A 15,155-nucleotide genomic window follows, 5' to 3' on the forward strand; every position below is an offset into this window, starting at 1 on the left:
AATTAGTTCAAAATAATAGAGATAAAAATGTCAATAAAAGATAAATATCCAAAGACTATTGCAGATTTTTATATACTTGCTAAAAAAAAATACGGTGTAAAACCTAAGACAATTAAAAATCACAGAAAAAGTAACTTTAACCCAATTTTTTGAAAAATACATTTCTTATTAATAATAGATCATATTAGCTATTACAGCAAGTAAATTAGAGGGTGAAGAATTGAAACTTGTTAATAAAGCAAAGAAAAGAAAGAAAGACAAATATGATGACCATGAAGATGATGTTAACGATAGTGAAGAGGATTCTTCTGATAGTGAAAAATTAAAAAATCAATATAAAAAATATATTCAAGATCAACCTGTCACCAAAATTCATCCAGATTTATATGCGTTTGACAACAATACACATTATATCTTAGTGATGAGATTTTCTCAATACCCCTATATCACAATTCAAAGACACCCCACCAATTTTAAATCAGTAAAAATCATATGTCAAAGAACAATAGGAGAAAATGAAAAAAAAGATATATTGAGATTTTTAAGAGGTTTCGATTATTTGGATTATTCCCTCACCAACAATCTAAATAGGCAACTCAAAGACTTAGTATTGGAAGTTGATTTTAAGGAGGAGGTAGAAGAGATAATAACTAATGGTATGAATATCACATGTGAAATCCAACCAATTATGAGTGGTATCCCTGACAAAGATGATGCCACCAAACACAGTCATAGAAAAGATTTCATAAGTTTCTCAATAAAAAAAATTGGTGATAAAAAGCAAAACAACAACCAAGTGATAATTTAAACATTAAAAAAAAAAAAAAATTTTTAATTTCTAAATTTTTTTGTTTTTGCAAAGTCATAACATACTATGAGTTGTTTTTACAAAGTCATAACATACTATGAGTTGTTTTTAATGAAGTGAGAAGTGAAGGTAATAAATAAAACAAAATTTCGATGTCTATCTTTGTATCAAAAAAAAAAAATAAGATTCCTCATTAAAATAAATGTTAGACCTATAAACAATTTTTTTGAATTTTTATTCCCAATGTGGTAACATTTTTTTAAATTAAATGTGAACATTGATCCACATGATTTTATTTTATTTTTTATATTTATTTTTAGGCGATAACAAAAAATAATAAATGAATATTTAGTATCAAAAAAAAAACTTACAAATATAACTATTTTCAATATAGAAAGAAATGTTCAATAGAAATCATAAAGGATTCACTATAAATTGTAATGTTTTATTTTAAATGTATCAATTAATAAACAAATAAACTAATTTTTTATTACCAAAGATAATACAAATTGTAGTTTTTGTTCAATTTTAATAAAGTCTGGAGAAGAAAGACATGTTTGTTCAGAGTGTAATAATGTAATTCTCTGCCCACAATGTTTTCTACTTCCTGAATCCAACTCAGTTCATACAGACTCTGCACCACTTCCTCATTTCTCATCACTTGAAACAAGTAGGTAGTTTGTTAGAATAGTTATATTTTTTTATTTGTTTTTAACTTTAAAATTAATAGGAACTGATGATGAATATTTTGTATCAAATAAAAGTGATACTACCTATCAATGTTTTATGTATGTAATAAAAATCATTTTGCAGATCAAAATACTAAATCATTTTTTTGGTAAAGAAATGCTTTTAAATGTTTTCCAAAAAGAAGATGCCTTGGTATAAGATCAATAATTCCAAAGTCTAATGATAATCCTTTAGGATTTGGAGAATATGAATGGATATCATATCAAGATGTTTACAATAGATCAGAGATATTTGGAACTGCTCTTTCAAAATTGGTTCCTAGAGTATGTAGAATTCATTATCTTTTTATTTTAATTATAATATACTAATAATAATTTAGGAATCAATGATTGGTGTTATGCTAAATAATACCCCAGAATGGTTTTATATTGACTTTGGATGTTTATTCTATGGATACACAATAGTACCAATAAATCATTTTATTAGTAAGTTGAAAAGTCTTTTGTAATAGATTAAATATAGTATTAAATTTTTTTATAATTTTAGATTCAAGAGAGTTTATCGGTGTTATTAATAATTGTCAACCTTCAGTCATGATTGTTACAGAAAGTAGTTTGGTCAAATTAGTAGATATTCTCAATAAGTACAATGGATTAAATATGATCATATATGTAGGAAATAATCCAGATCCTCATTTGAGAAAACAAATACCATATAACATCACATTTAAGATTTTTTCAGAGATTTTAAATCAATATAAAGATTGTAAAATTGCTCCTCACAACCCTCTCAATAATGGAGTTTTATCATTAGGTAAGAATAAAATTATAAACTATTATAAACTCACTTACTAATTATTATTTATTTTAATTTAAAAGTTTATAGTAGTGGTTCAACTGGTACACCAAAAGGAATCATTATCAAAGATAAAGATTTTTTGGCATCTTTATTAGATTATAAATTAGGATATCCATGTATTCAACTAAGCTTTTTATCTCTATGTAAATATTAAACAACAAAAGTTTGTAAATTAATTTATTTATTAATTTATTTTATTATTAGCTCATTTAGAGAGAAGAGCAGATTTAAAAATGATTTATAATGGTGGAAGATTAGGTATGTAATAAAAAATATTAAAACAATATTTTTTATATTAATTTTTTAAATTTAGGTATTTATACTTTACCAAAAAGAGATTATTTTATTAATGATGTTGCATGTTTAAGACCAACTATTATGTGGGCACCTCCCTCTATTTGGAATGAGTTTTATACAAAATATCAACAGTCCATGAATTCACTTAGAACTCTTTACCCACAATTCAAAACCTCAGAGATTGAACAAATTATGTTTCCAGAATTCCGAAAACTTTTAGGCGATAGAATAGATTCGCTTACAACAGGTGGTGCTCTTATATCAGAAGAGGTCATTAGCATGATGAGAAGGTGTTGGGGTGCTGATAAGGTATTCAACATATATGGATCAACAGAAGCAATGATCGTGTCAGTGAATGACATAATGTTGAACCAGATTCAATACCGAATCATTCCACTTCAAGAGATTATCAAAGAAGGTTTGGCAACAGAGAATCCAATACCTATTGGTGAACTTGTGGTTAAATCAGATCAAAATGTTGTTGGCTACTATAGAAACAAAGAAGATACCGAGAAATCCTTCAAAGATGGTTGGTTCCATATGGGTGATCTTGTCGAAGAGTATGAACCAAGAAAAATTAGAATCTTGGATAGAATTAAAAATTCTTTTAAATCATCAACTGGTTTATTTATTTGGTAAGTTAACAAAAAAAAAGCTCACACATAAAAATAACTAATATTCTTTAAGTTTGGAGAAAATAGAAAACTATTATTATAAATCCCCATTCATCCGTCATATCTTTGTTTATGGAGATCCGTACCACTCATATTTGATAGCAATCATTGTACCATCGGAAAAAGCATTGTCTTCCTTTGATACTAATCTAAAGATGGATTTGAATCAAAATAAATCACTCTTGGAAGCTATTGAAAGTGAAATTCAATTGATTTCTGAAGAAAAACAGGTATGTTTAAAGAATTCTTTTAAAGTTTTTTTATTAATCTACTCTAACAATTGAATCAATCTAGATTATTGTTTATGAAACACCAAAGGTAATTCATTTAGATAATACAATTTGGACTAATGAAAACAATTTGATCAATGGTTCAGGTAAATTTAATAGACCAGCTCTTAAACAATACTATTTAGATTTAATAGATAAGATCTACAAAGAGAAACAAAATCAATCAATTGATTTATTACAATAGATCAATAATAATAATAATTGTGACTGTACAGTTTTTTTTTTAATGGTTAAAATAAAATAAACATATTGTTATTTAAATTTTTTTTAATTATTTTTTTTTTTAATTTTTTTTCTTTTTTTAACATAATATCAACAAGGTAGCTACATTGTTTGTTTAGTTTTGGTTGTTTTAATTATTAAATTGTGTTGTAAAGTCTTTGATTTGATAGTGATTTTAGGCCATATATATGTATTGTTTTCTATCTTGTTTGGATCTCTCTAAATATTCTCTCTCTATCAAAGATTCTATTCTCTTCTTTACGATGATTGGATTTGGAACGAAACGCGATTGCAATTGCTTGATAACCTCGGAAATCAAATTTGAATGATCCATTGTCTTTCTTGCTTTCATGATACGTACAATTGAAGCTTCGATTCTATTGATTTGTTGATGATTAGTAAGTACAATAGTTTTTGATAATTTAAAATATAATAACATACTGATGCTTTCTATCTTCATCGACCTTTTGTCTTGTTTCGGTAGCCTCTACTGGAGTCTCTTTTTGTACAACAGACATAATCTTTACACGGAATAGTTTACTCTTAAATTTGGTATTGAAGAAAAATACATCACTCTCCTCGATATTCTTATTGGGTGCCTCTTTGGCATCTTTAGTTTCCTTGTCCAACACCTTATTCTTTGCACTGGTGAGTGCCATAAGATTTCTCTTTAGATCAACTGGTGGAATACCTGTTTGTTCTGATATTTCTCTGTAATTATTAATTAATTTATATGTTAGTTGATTAAGAAGAAAAGTGGTGATGATATGATGATGATTGATATATACTTAAAAGTTAATTTTGGTGATTCATTAAACAATAAAAGGATAACCATTTGATATGTCGATACTTGTAGTTCATGTGTCTTTGATGGGAAGGACGCCTTGATTTCAGCAGTACCCATATTAGTTTGCCAAATTAACAGTCTTCCATTATGATTTGAAAGATAGTAGGCCTTGAATGCCTCACAGCAATGAAGGATTTCACGTGGTAAAATACAATTTGAAGCACTCTGAGTTGGCCAGAATCCAGTTGTAAGAACATTTACATTTAGATCAAATGACATTGGTTTCTAAAAATCAATCATTAGTATATTTGTAAAATGAATATAGTAGTAGTAGTAATAGTACATACTTGTAAAGTTTGAATATAATTTTTGAAACCAGCCATTGTATCTACTGACAATCTCATGTCTGTGAACATACCCTCGAGCTTGGAAGTAAATTGATATCCACACTCTGTCTTTAGCTTTGCAATCATGTTTCTCTCGGCATCGTCAGATACACTACGTCCCAGTAACAAACGTTTGGCAAGATGTTGTTTGTAATACTTTTCAAAGACGTCCTTCTCTTGAATGAATCTAAACAACATTAAAATCTTGTCCAACAATACATCGACCTCCTCTTCACTGACACCTTTCAATCCTTTCTTTAGCTTCTCGTCGATAAAGAGTGAAATATATTCTGGTGATTTTGGATTTAAATTTATAAAATATTCAAATGCCTAATAATTATAATAATATTATTATTATTAATGATTTAATATCTAGTTAGAATATCAAATTAAAACTTACTCTAAACAATGAATGTTGGAATTGTTTATCATTATAAAAAGCTTCTTTATGTAATCTATCATATTTATCTTTGAGATCAAGCAGACTTTGGAAGAATGTTGTTTGTTCTTTTGTCTAAATTGAAAAGAAGAATAGATAGTTAATAATACTATACTATTATAATAAAGGTTTAGGATATATATATAATTTTATAATTACCTTTTCTTCATCCATAACAATCTCTTTACCAATCTCTCTGATATGGTTACTAATAACCTCCTTCATATAGTTCAAACCATCAGAAACTCTACCAAATAAATTATACATTCTCTTTAAATCTTCAATCTTATCTTCTTGAAGCATTGATATTAATCCTGAGTTTTCCATCTATAAATATATTTAAAAAAATAGATTGATTAATAATTATTAACAACAAATAATAATAATAAAATATTTACATTAATCAATGTCTTCATATGATTTGAAATCAATTGTTTCTCAGTTACATCCTTAACCTTTGGTTCAGAACTACTATCGAGGTAATGTGAGACTCTTTCCAATTCTTCCTTAAGACATATTTCAACCTAAATAATTAAAAATAATAAAAGGTGTGGTGGGTTAATAAACATGATCATTTGAGCTATTGTTTCAAATACTGAATAAACATATATTATTATTATTAATCATTCTTACTTTTTTCATATAATCTGGACAACTACAAGATGAAATAAATTGTTGTGACTCTACTTGATAATAAGATGCTGTCTTTGCCAAAAATGGTGTTTCGAAATCCTCTTCATAGACAATCTTTGAATTCACTCCAAGATCAATCAACATTTGTGTTATATTCTTTATTAATATTCTAAAGAAATAAATAAATTGTAGATAAATAGATAGATAGAGATTAATAAAAGTAATTAAAAGGTAATAAATAAAACAACATACCTATCTATAATCTCACCATTTCTCTCTTTTTGAATTAAATCCAATAATGTATTGAGTAGACGATCTTTAATGTATGGTGAATGGACTACGTTATCACGGAATAGGTTTAGACCCATGTCGTAGACGGTTGGTAGTTTGGCCTGGTCGACATAGGTACGATCCATGTACATGAGGATGTCACGTACCATCAGCATCGATGTCTTGTGCTCGGACCACGAAGTGTTGAGCTCGTTGAGGAACGCCTCATCGTTGGCAATCTCCACTTGTTTGGCAACCTCCTTGAGATGTCCATTGACGAGATTCTTGAGGTTGTTGTAGAGCATCTCACCGTTCTTGTGGAGCACCATATTGTATGCATTTCTATAGAGTTCTTCGAATGACAGTGACGATGCATTCTTCAAATGAATTGTCTTTATTGCCTCCTCTAGCAACTTCCATGCTGTCGTAGTTGTATTTGGATCATTGTTGTGTGGATAACTTGAATATTTAACCAAGAACTTTGTTGGTTTTGTTGACATATCTCTCTAACTCTCACTTTTAATAATTAACTAATATGATTGCCTATATATATACTCTATTATTTTACTTATATATATTCTAATGAACTATTTACAATATTGATAAAAAAACAACTTTATAATAATAATATTGATCAATCAATCTAATCTCCACGAAAAATAAATCTTTTTTAATGAATCGAATCTAAATGAATTTTAACTATACTACAAACTAACTAATAACTATAAAATAATAATAAGTTAATATATTTATCAAAAAATGTAGTTTTTTTCTTTTAATAAAAAAAATAAAAATAAAAAAGGTAAACAACTAAACAAAAAAATATGGTAATATATAATAGTCGATATATGATTTGATTGGTTTCTAAGCAAAAAAAAAATGTTATTATTAAACTATTTTATTTATTTATTATTATTATTTTAATTTTGATAAATGAAAATGTTAATTGTTTGTTTTTGTTATTGTTTTGTTTGTTGTGTAGTAATTAAATTGAAATTTATGATAAAAAAAATCAAAAATAATGAAAAACAACAAATTTTATATCAACTTGACACCCCATTCTATTTATAACAATTTAATTTGATTATAGTTGAGTCGCAATAGTATCTACTATGCTAATTGATTAAGAGTGAATTATTAATGAAACCACCACCTTTTTCTTCTTCTTCTTCTTCCTACAGTGTGATGCTCCTGTCAAAATATTATTTTTTTATCCATTTGAGTATTATTTGTTTTGCACTTTATTTCTTTTTTTTTTTTTTTGTGGGTGGTGTGTGTTGATGATATATTCTATTATTTTATTTTTTATTTAATTCTTTATCTATTTATTTTAGTTTTTTTTTTGCTCAATCTTCAAATTTTAGATCATCATGAACTCTAATCCAAAAAAAAAAAAACAAAAAACAACTAGTCTTTGTTTTATTTAAAATCAAATAACTTGATTTCAATATGTACATTATGATGATCTTACATACCTTTATAATAAATAGTGATAAAAAATAAAAATAAAACTAAACAAATAATAATTATATTAAAATAAATAAATGGTGTGTTAAAATTAAAATTTGATAAATTAAATCTGTTTTTTTTTTTTTACTAGATTATTTCTTTTTTTTTTTTATTATTTTAGTTTTTTGAAATATTTTTTTTAATTAATTTCAATGAAGTTTTGTGGTAAAATATTTATTTATGATCACATGATTTTAATTTTGGATCATGCAAAACCACCTCTAAAAATCAACGAATTTTATCATACGTTTTGGGTTCTGAATCGATATTATTTTTTTTAAAATATTTAAAATAATTATTTTTTTTTATTACTTTGCTTTATTTTATAAATATATATTATTAATAAAATTTAAGCATTGATTATTCGAGATTCGAGTTTTACAATTATTTAAAAGATGGAGGGAGTTTGGGGGATTTTAGTAATAATATTATTATTATGGTTGTGATAAGGTAACTGTTGTCGTTGTTGTTGTAGTTTCTTTTTCTTTAAGTTTTTCCATTTTCGAACTACCTATTTCAATGTCAGATCTGGTTCTTGCGGATCTAGATCTATTTCTATTGAATACGTGATCGGTATCATATTGGATATTGGCAGTCTTCACTTGAGTTCCATAGTAGAAACTCATGATGAAGATGGTTCCTTCGAAACATGGCACGATGGCATAACTAACAGAGGCCAGGTAGTCGAAAGGTACAATGAAAACCAAAGACAAAATCGATGAACTTCCACCCAAAAAGTCCATTGCAACAAAAATTCTACTGAGACCTTCGGCAGACTGTGCTCTCACGATCTCATAGACCGCTGGAATGAATCCACCCGCCATAAAAATAGCAGACAACACTGTAATAACAACGGAAATCTTAAATTCTTCTTCTTTGTAACCTTTCATCAGCCTATAGAGACCATAGGTAATTCCAACTGAGGCACCAATAATAAAAAACAATACTGCCATTAACATTTTTAAATCTTTTTTTCTTTAAGAAAAAAACAATTAGTATGTGATAAAAGAAATATTAATAACTACTTACCTATCATAATAGAAATGTTGAAATAGGATAACTAATACTAATAAAGAGAACACTACTATTTGAACTACTAAGGGTGGAGCTTTATCTGTTGCCACCAAGTAAGGTGCCAAAACTAGACCACCTAGATACCAAGAGGTGAAACAAACAATAGAAACACCCTCTGTACTCTTTCTAACATAATTCCATCTGATCTGAGGAAGCAGCTGCACACTCCAAAGTATTACACCAACAATACCAAATATATTTGCTGCCACTGGACTATCCATTTATTATTAAATATTAATATTTGCCAAGATGATGTATACTGATTTTACTTTTTGTTAGTTGGCTGAGAAGCCATGGAAACCATTAGAAAAAAAAAAAAAAAAATCAAAGTAATCTGATAAATATTTATTTAAATTATATCTACTCGCACCCACCAAACACAATATTTAAAAAAAAAATTGATATGGTAATGTAATTATGTATCTAGATATTTATAGATCTTCAACTAAATTTTTATTATGAAAAAAATAAGAATCATAAAAAAAAAAAATACTTTTTCAAGCTGCAGCTGTTGCATTTTTATCAAAAAAACTTGTTTATTTTTGACCTTAATCAGATGACATGTCAACTTTCCCATTGATTGTGTAAAAAATTGAAAAGATTTTTTTTTGAAATATATTTTTTAGTGTAGAAACACAATTTAATTGATTAAAACTATAAAATCTGATAGACTTTTAGACTATTAAATAAACTTTATCAAGATATTAAATGTTAGTGACATCACTCCACTCTTTTTTTAAAACCCACATCATCATCAACATCACCAATATCACACGATCTTTTTACAAAATTATCCAATTTTTTTTTATTATTTTTTTTTATAATAATAGATTTCATTATCGGAAATATCTATCAAACTTTGTATCTATCAATTTTGATAGAATTGTGAAAAATGTGTGTAGTGGTGTAGCGCGCGTTGTAACTTTGATCATGCAGATTGCATTGATTGAATGATTGATTTCAGTGATTTCGGTTTAAGTTGTTCCATTTGTAGCTCTCCAAGCTTTTTAGATAGTTTTCCAAAGTTAATCATTGAAACTGATGCAGGTCTACCGTGTGCGCAGTGGAATGGATCGTTACACTTGGCAAGCTCTTTCATGAGATTTTCACATCGCTCACGCGGCAAGTTATGTCCAAACTTAATGGCACGCGCACATGCATGTGTCTGACGGATTCTGTGGAATGAAGGTGGCGGTCCAATCTCACGGTCAGCAATCATCGAGAGATACTCGTGCAGCTGACCAACGCCCAGTGTTTGAGAGCAAACTTTTGGCGCAGACTCTAGTGTTATGGTGGATTTATTTGCTTGCCATTTGAATCCATACTTTTCAATCTCTGCTTTGTACTCTGACATGAGATGCATCTCGTCGGGAGTCAGCGACCAACGTTCGTTCAGTGGGACAACATCAAAGTTGGGAATGGCACGACTATAGTTCTCTAAATTGATTCTTTCGGAAACTGCATGTTGGTCCATCACAAAGAACAATCCATTCGACTCGCATAACAGGTACTTTTTGTCGAGTTGTGCAATGAATCTGACATTGTCAATGTGTTCACGAGTTACACGGTCACTACTCTTGTTTTGTAGCACCATTTTTCTTTGGAGTTCTTCATTTTGTATCTTTTGTTTCTGTTTGGCTTCACGTATCTGCTTTTGTTGTTCCATATCAACCTGTGATCCAGCGAAATTAGATTCAAAATAAGGACTTAATCTCCTGCCGTCCTCGGATTCAACAACAGGACACAACTGGAATTGTGGAGTTAATAAATTCGATGAGGACGAAGAAGTGGAATTTGATGAAAGTGATGATGTTGATGTAGTTGAATTTGAGGATTGTGATGATGATGATGAATTGGAAGGAGATGACGACGGATAATCATCTTGTCTTGCTATGATTATCGATGGTCTTAGATTTGCTGGTAAACTATTAGGTGTTAAGATAATAGGATTGTTTATAACAGGTGGAGGTGTAGTTGGAGTAGTTGGAGTGGTTGTAGTTGAAGTAGCAGTGACAGTGGTAGTGGTAGTTGTTGTGACTACTTTTGAATATGGTTCACCCTCTTCCTCTGTGCTCTCGTCATCATACTCTTCCATTGGTGTGAGTATGATATCTTTATCATGGCTATGTTCACATTTGTAAGTAGTCATCTCTTCGTCTGGTTCCCAGTCCAAATCGATTACATCTATACTTTCATTCAACCTGTTGCGAGTATGGCCAGTCTCTGCTCGATCATTTTCATCCTTGATTGCCAAATCACTTTCAGCAAAAGGATACACTGTATTGAATGCATTGAATCTTATTTTCTTTGATGATTTATGTTTTAGCTCCTCTTGAGCAACTTGATTTTCATTTTCCTCATCATCTTGTTGTTGTTGTTGCTGTTGTCTTGGTGATAAATGTTGGACAATTAGAGTTTGCTTCAATTGTTGATCTGGAGTTGCATGGTGTTGTTGTGTTGGTTGTACAGGTGAGACTGAACTTGTTGTAGATGGAATTGGTTGCGAACTTGCACTGGTTGTTGCATTGGTGGTTGCAATATTATTATGAACAAAGAATTTCGATAGGACTGGTGTGTTGTTGGTAACAGGTGTTTTTACAATATCAAAGTGTTGAGAATGTACAACGGTTGGTTTGGTTATTTTAGATGGTGATGTGATGGTGGGTGTTTTGTTGGTATCGTTGGAATCCTGGAAGTATTTTGATCGTTGTTTCTTTTGTGGTGATGGAGAGGTACTCGTTGATGACACAGATGAACTGGATGGTGATGTAATAGTTGAGCCAGATGAAAACAAAGGTCTGGTAATTGGCGACATTGGATGGTCATTGCTCTCATCATCATCACCAAATCCAAAAGCATCATAATCAAAAGAGTAGCTACGATTAAGAGGTGTTGTTATAGATTGTTGTTGTTGTTGTTGATACTGTTTCTCCTCTTTAACGAGTGGAGGAGGTGGTGGTGTAAGTGTTAATGGCTTGGATACGACTTTGGTTGTAGTGGTAGTTGTAACAACTTTTGTAATTGATTTGATATCATATGTTTCAACATCTATAATCTCATCGTAAGATGTTTCCACAGTTTTATCTTCGGTCTCTTGTACCTCTGCGTATCGTTGTTTCGGAAGTCCAGTCGCATCCCATGTACTTTCATACTTTATCTTTGGTACACTGTACTGTGAGTTCTGGGTTTTGGGTGATGATTGTGAAGTCTGGCTTGGCAACTGAGATAGTACTGGTGTATCTGATGTTTGTGATGGTTGTGATAGTTGTGATTGTAAGGATTGTGAAGATTGCGAGGATTGTGAATATTGTGAATACTGTGAAGCATCATTATCCACAAGCTTCTCTGTTTTAACATGAAAGTGGCCTGATGATAATAATTGTGTTGGTGGTTGAGACTGAGATAATGATTGGGATTGTTGTTGTTGAGACTGAGGTTGAGAAGATGAAGAATCTTCAAATTCATCATTATTATCATGATTATTATTATTATAGTTGTTATTATTATTATTTTTAATGGTTGTTTCAATCTCATTGTCATCATCATCACTTATATCAATGAAAATGACATCTTGATTTGATAAAGATGATGGTGATGTCTGTTGTTGTTGCTGTTGGTGATGCTGTTGCTTTGAATTTGGCTCTTTCTTTACTGATATAGTATTCTTAAAGAATTTGGATTGGTCACTCTCCAACGGCTTAATCTCATCGGTAGTAATCTGTGATAGCAAAGAAGGTGAAACTGGCTCGACCATCTCGGACTCTGATTGCTGTATTTCTTCCATTTCATCTCCCCCTATGTCACCGCCATCATCATCATCATCAACAACCGTATTTGTATCATCATTAAAAGAATCATTCATATTAACATCTAAATCATATTCAAATCCACTATTACCAATGTTATCTTTATCAACTTCATTATTATTATTATTGTTGTTATTGTTATTACTATCTTGACTATGAAATCCAGCTAAATCATTATTATTACTATTATTACTATTATCGTTACTACTATTATTATGATGATAATCAACTTTCTTATTGAAAAAAGATGATTTTGAACTAGCTGTCTCTGCTGATCTGTTCTTTGATAGGAATCTGGTGAGTACACCTTTGAATAAGTTAGTTGGTAGTTGCCAATTCTTAAACTCTAGAAATGTCTTTGACGTTGGTTCATAGGATCTATCGTACGATGTGAATGGACATTCCAAAAACAAACAATACATTGGATGTATATCGATGACCTCCTTTCTTATCTTTGTGTGATTCTCCTCTGCCAACTTTGTCTCATTGAACAATCTAAATGATTTATACAACTGATTAACTATTCTATGTAATTTAGTATTATAAACTATTCTATTATTTACAACTAATTGTAGTATTATTAGAATATATAAATGTTAGTTAAATTATAAGCTATTCTATAAAAATAATCTTTAACTTACAAATCAATTGTAAAGATTGATTTGGGTGACCTTTTTTAGTTGGTAAACAAAGATATCCGTTCAAACGGTAATCGTGAGATTGATGAGAAAACTCTGTTGAGTCAATAAACTCCATTATATTTGCTTTAACTTGACCATAGAAACTTGAGAATATTGATAAGAATTGATGATCCTATTTATAATGTGTGTTTGGTTGTTGATCGATTGACTGTGTGTTAGTTTCCTCTTTAAACCTTGAAAATAATAAAACAAACAACAACAACAACAACAACAAAATAATTGTGTGAACCTACAGATGGTGTTTCAAAAATTGGACCTTTTGTTTCATCAAACAAAGTGAATGATATGTTTGGATGTGACAATGCTATGTTTTCAAGTTTCTTCTTGACTGACAACCTCAGCGATGAATGATTGATATTCTGTCGACGTACAGGCACGAATCTAAATAACTCTCTAACCTTTACGATAGTACCAACTGAATCTCTAGGTACATCCAATTCTTTTGTATAATCAGTATGACCAAATCTAATTAACTTTGCAAAACTCTTTAAATATTTTACTGGATCTTCATTCTCATTATTGTTGTTGTCAGTTGTTGTTTTGTCGTCATTGTTATTGTTGTTATTGTTGTTATTGTTGTTATTGTTGTCAGGCGTACATATTAATTCAAGTGCAGCGATGGCAGCAATAGAAGCTAGAGATTCACCACGGAATCCAAAGGTATGAAGATGCTCAAAGTCTTGGGGTGTAGTGAATTTCGAGGTACAGTTACGCTCACCCACCAACTTTAGGTCGGCCAAGTCAATCGATGCACCGTTGTCTTTGACATCGAATGCCAATGTCGTCGTATTTATAGTGACCGATATAGCAGTGGCATTGGAATCGATAGCATTGTAAACTATCTCCTCCAGAGCTTGCTCATAACTAACAATGGAAAGTGTTGAGCGAATACTTGTAACAACATCTTCACCCAATTTATTGATCATTCTCTTATTATTATTGTTGATGTTATTACTACTCATTTTCTTTATCTCTTTCTTTATAAATAATAAATAATATAATACATGTAAACTCGATAATTAACTAACAATCGTTGATTATATTTTCCTTAATTCATATGCCTCATTTTAGATTTTACAGGAATTTAATTTATTTATTTTTTTCAAAACACACTATTTTTATTTTTTTTATAAGAATTTGACTTTTTACTTTATGTATCTTATTATCTGACAAAAATAAAACAAAGATATTGCAGTCTAATCTAATTTTATTTAATTTTATTTATTTTTTATTTTTTTTAAAAAAGTGATTAATGATTTAATCTACAATCCAGTAAAATAATAGTAAAATGACAAATCAGAAAAATAATATTTTTATTTATTTAATGAGATCTATTTTTTAGAAAAAATTAGCAACGTTACCAAAAGGACTTCAAATCATTCGGTATGTTTTTCAATGATCTACTTTTTTTTTTTAATGGTGTTATGCAAAAAATAAAAAAAATTAAAAAAAAATGAAAAATTTTTAGTTACAAAAAAAAAAAAAAATTTAACAAAAAAACAACAAATTATTGTGTGAGGAATCCTCTGATATGCTCAACATTGTCATTTTTAGTGAACAATAATAGTTAGTGTTGTGAGATACATATATTCAGTTTAATTAAAGCAAATCAAATTTTGTTCGAAATCGAAACATAGTATTTTATTGTTCAAAAACTCTCTGTAGTTCAATATTTAACTATCTTTCATAAAATTGTATATATAATTCTTTA

General features: G+C 29.3%; 4 protein-coding genes across 4 annotated transcripts; 1 reads left to right on the forward strand and 3 right to left on the reverse strand.

Moving 5' to 3' along the window:
* Positions 1-27: 27 nt before the first annotated feature.
* On the forward strand, positions 28-3,801 carry PPL_07998 (uncharacterized protein; the record flags this gene model as incomplete). Its single annotated transcript, XM_020578829.1, has 12 exons — positions 28-96; positions 179-749; positions 1,308-1,478; positions 1,539-1,596; positions 1,653-1,821; positions 1,878-1,983; positions 2,045-2,311; positions 2,377-2,499; positions 2,561-2,614; positions 2,670-3,288; positions 3,341-3,557; positions 3,622-3,801. 12 exons carry the CDS (start codon positions 28-30, stop codon positions 3,799-3,801), a joined length of 2,604 nt encoding a protein of 867 aa, XP_020431293.1.
* Positions 3,802-4,014: 213 nt separating this feature from the next.
* Positions 4,015-6,854, reverse strand: culC (cullin family protein; the record flags this gene model as incomplete). The annotated part of the gene is made up of 9 exons (XM_020578830.1): positions 4,015-4,216; positions 4,281-4,550; positions 4,628-4,911; positions 4,974-5,342; positions 5,413-5,526; positions 5,611-5,778; positions 5,850-5,975; positions 6,085-6,253; positions 6,337-6,854. 9 exons carry the CDS (start codon positions 6,852-6,854, stop codon positions 4,015-4,017), a joined length of 2,220 nt encoding a protein of 739 aa, XP_020431294.1.
* Positions 6,855-8,297: 1,443 nt separating this feature from the next.
* PPL_08000 (PQ-loop repeat-containing protein) lies at positions 8,298-9,158 on the reverse strand (the record flags this gene model as incomplete). Its single annotated transcript, XM_020578831.1, has 2 exons — positions 8,298-8,838; positions 8,893-9,158. 2 exons carry the CDS (start codon positions 9,156-9,158, stop codon positions 8,298-8,300), a joined length of 807 nt encoding a protein of 268 aa, XP_020431295.1.
* Positions 9,159-9,865: 707 nt separating this feature from the next.
* mlh3 (MutL DNA mismatch repair protein) lies at positions 9,866-14,406 on the reverse strand (the record flags this gene model as incomplete). Its single annotated transcript, XM_020578832.1, has 3 exons — positions 9,866-13,308; positions 13,385-13,556; positions 13,678-14,406. The coding sequence occupies 3 exons, from the start codon at positions 14,404-14,406 to the stop codon at positions 9,866-9,868; spliced, it is 4,344 nt and encodes a 1,447-aa protein (XP_020431296.1).
* Positions 14,407-15,155: the final 749 nt, after the last annotated feature.

The sequence above is a fragment of the Heterostelium album genome (assembly GCF_000004825.1).
Source record: "Heterostelium album PN500 unplaced genomic scaffold PPL_scaffold8, whole genome shotgun sequence".
Classification (NCBI taxonomy): domain Eukaryota; phylum Evosea; class Eumycetozoa; order Acytosteliales; family Acytosteliaceae; genus Heterostelium; species Heterostelium album.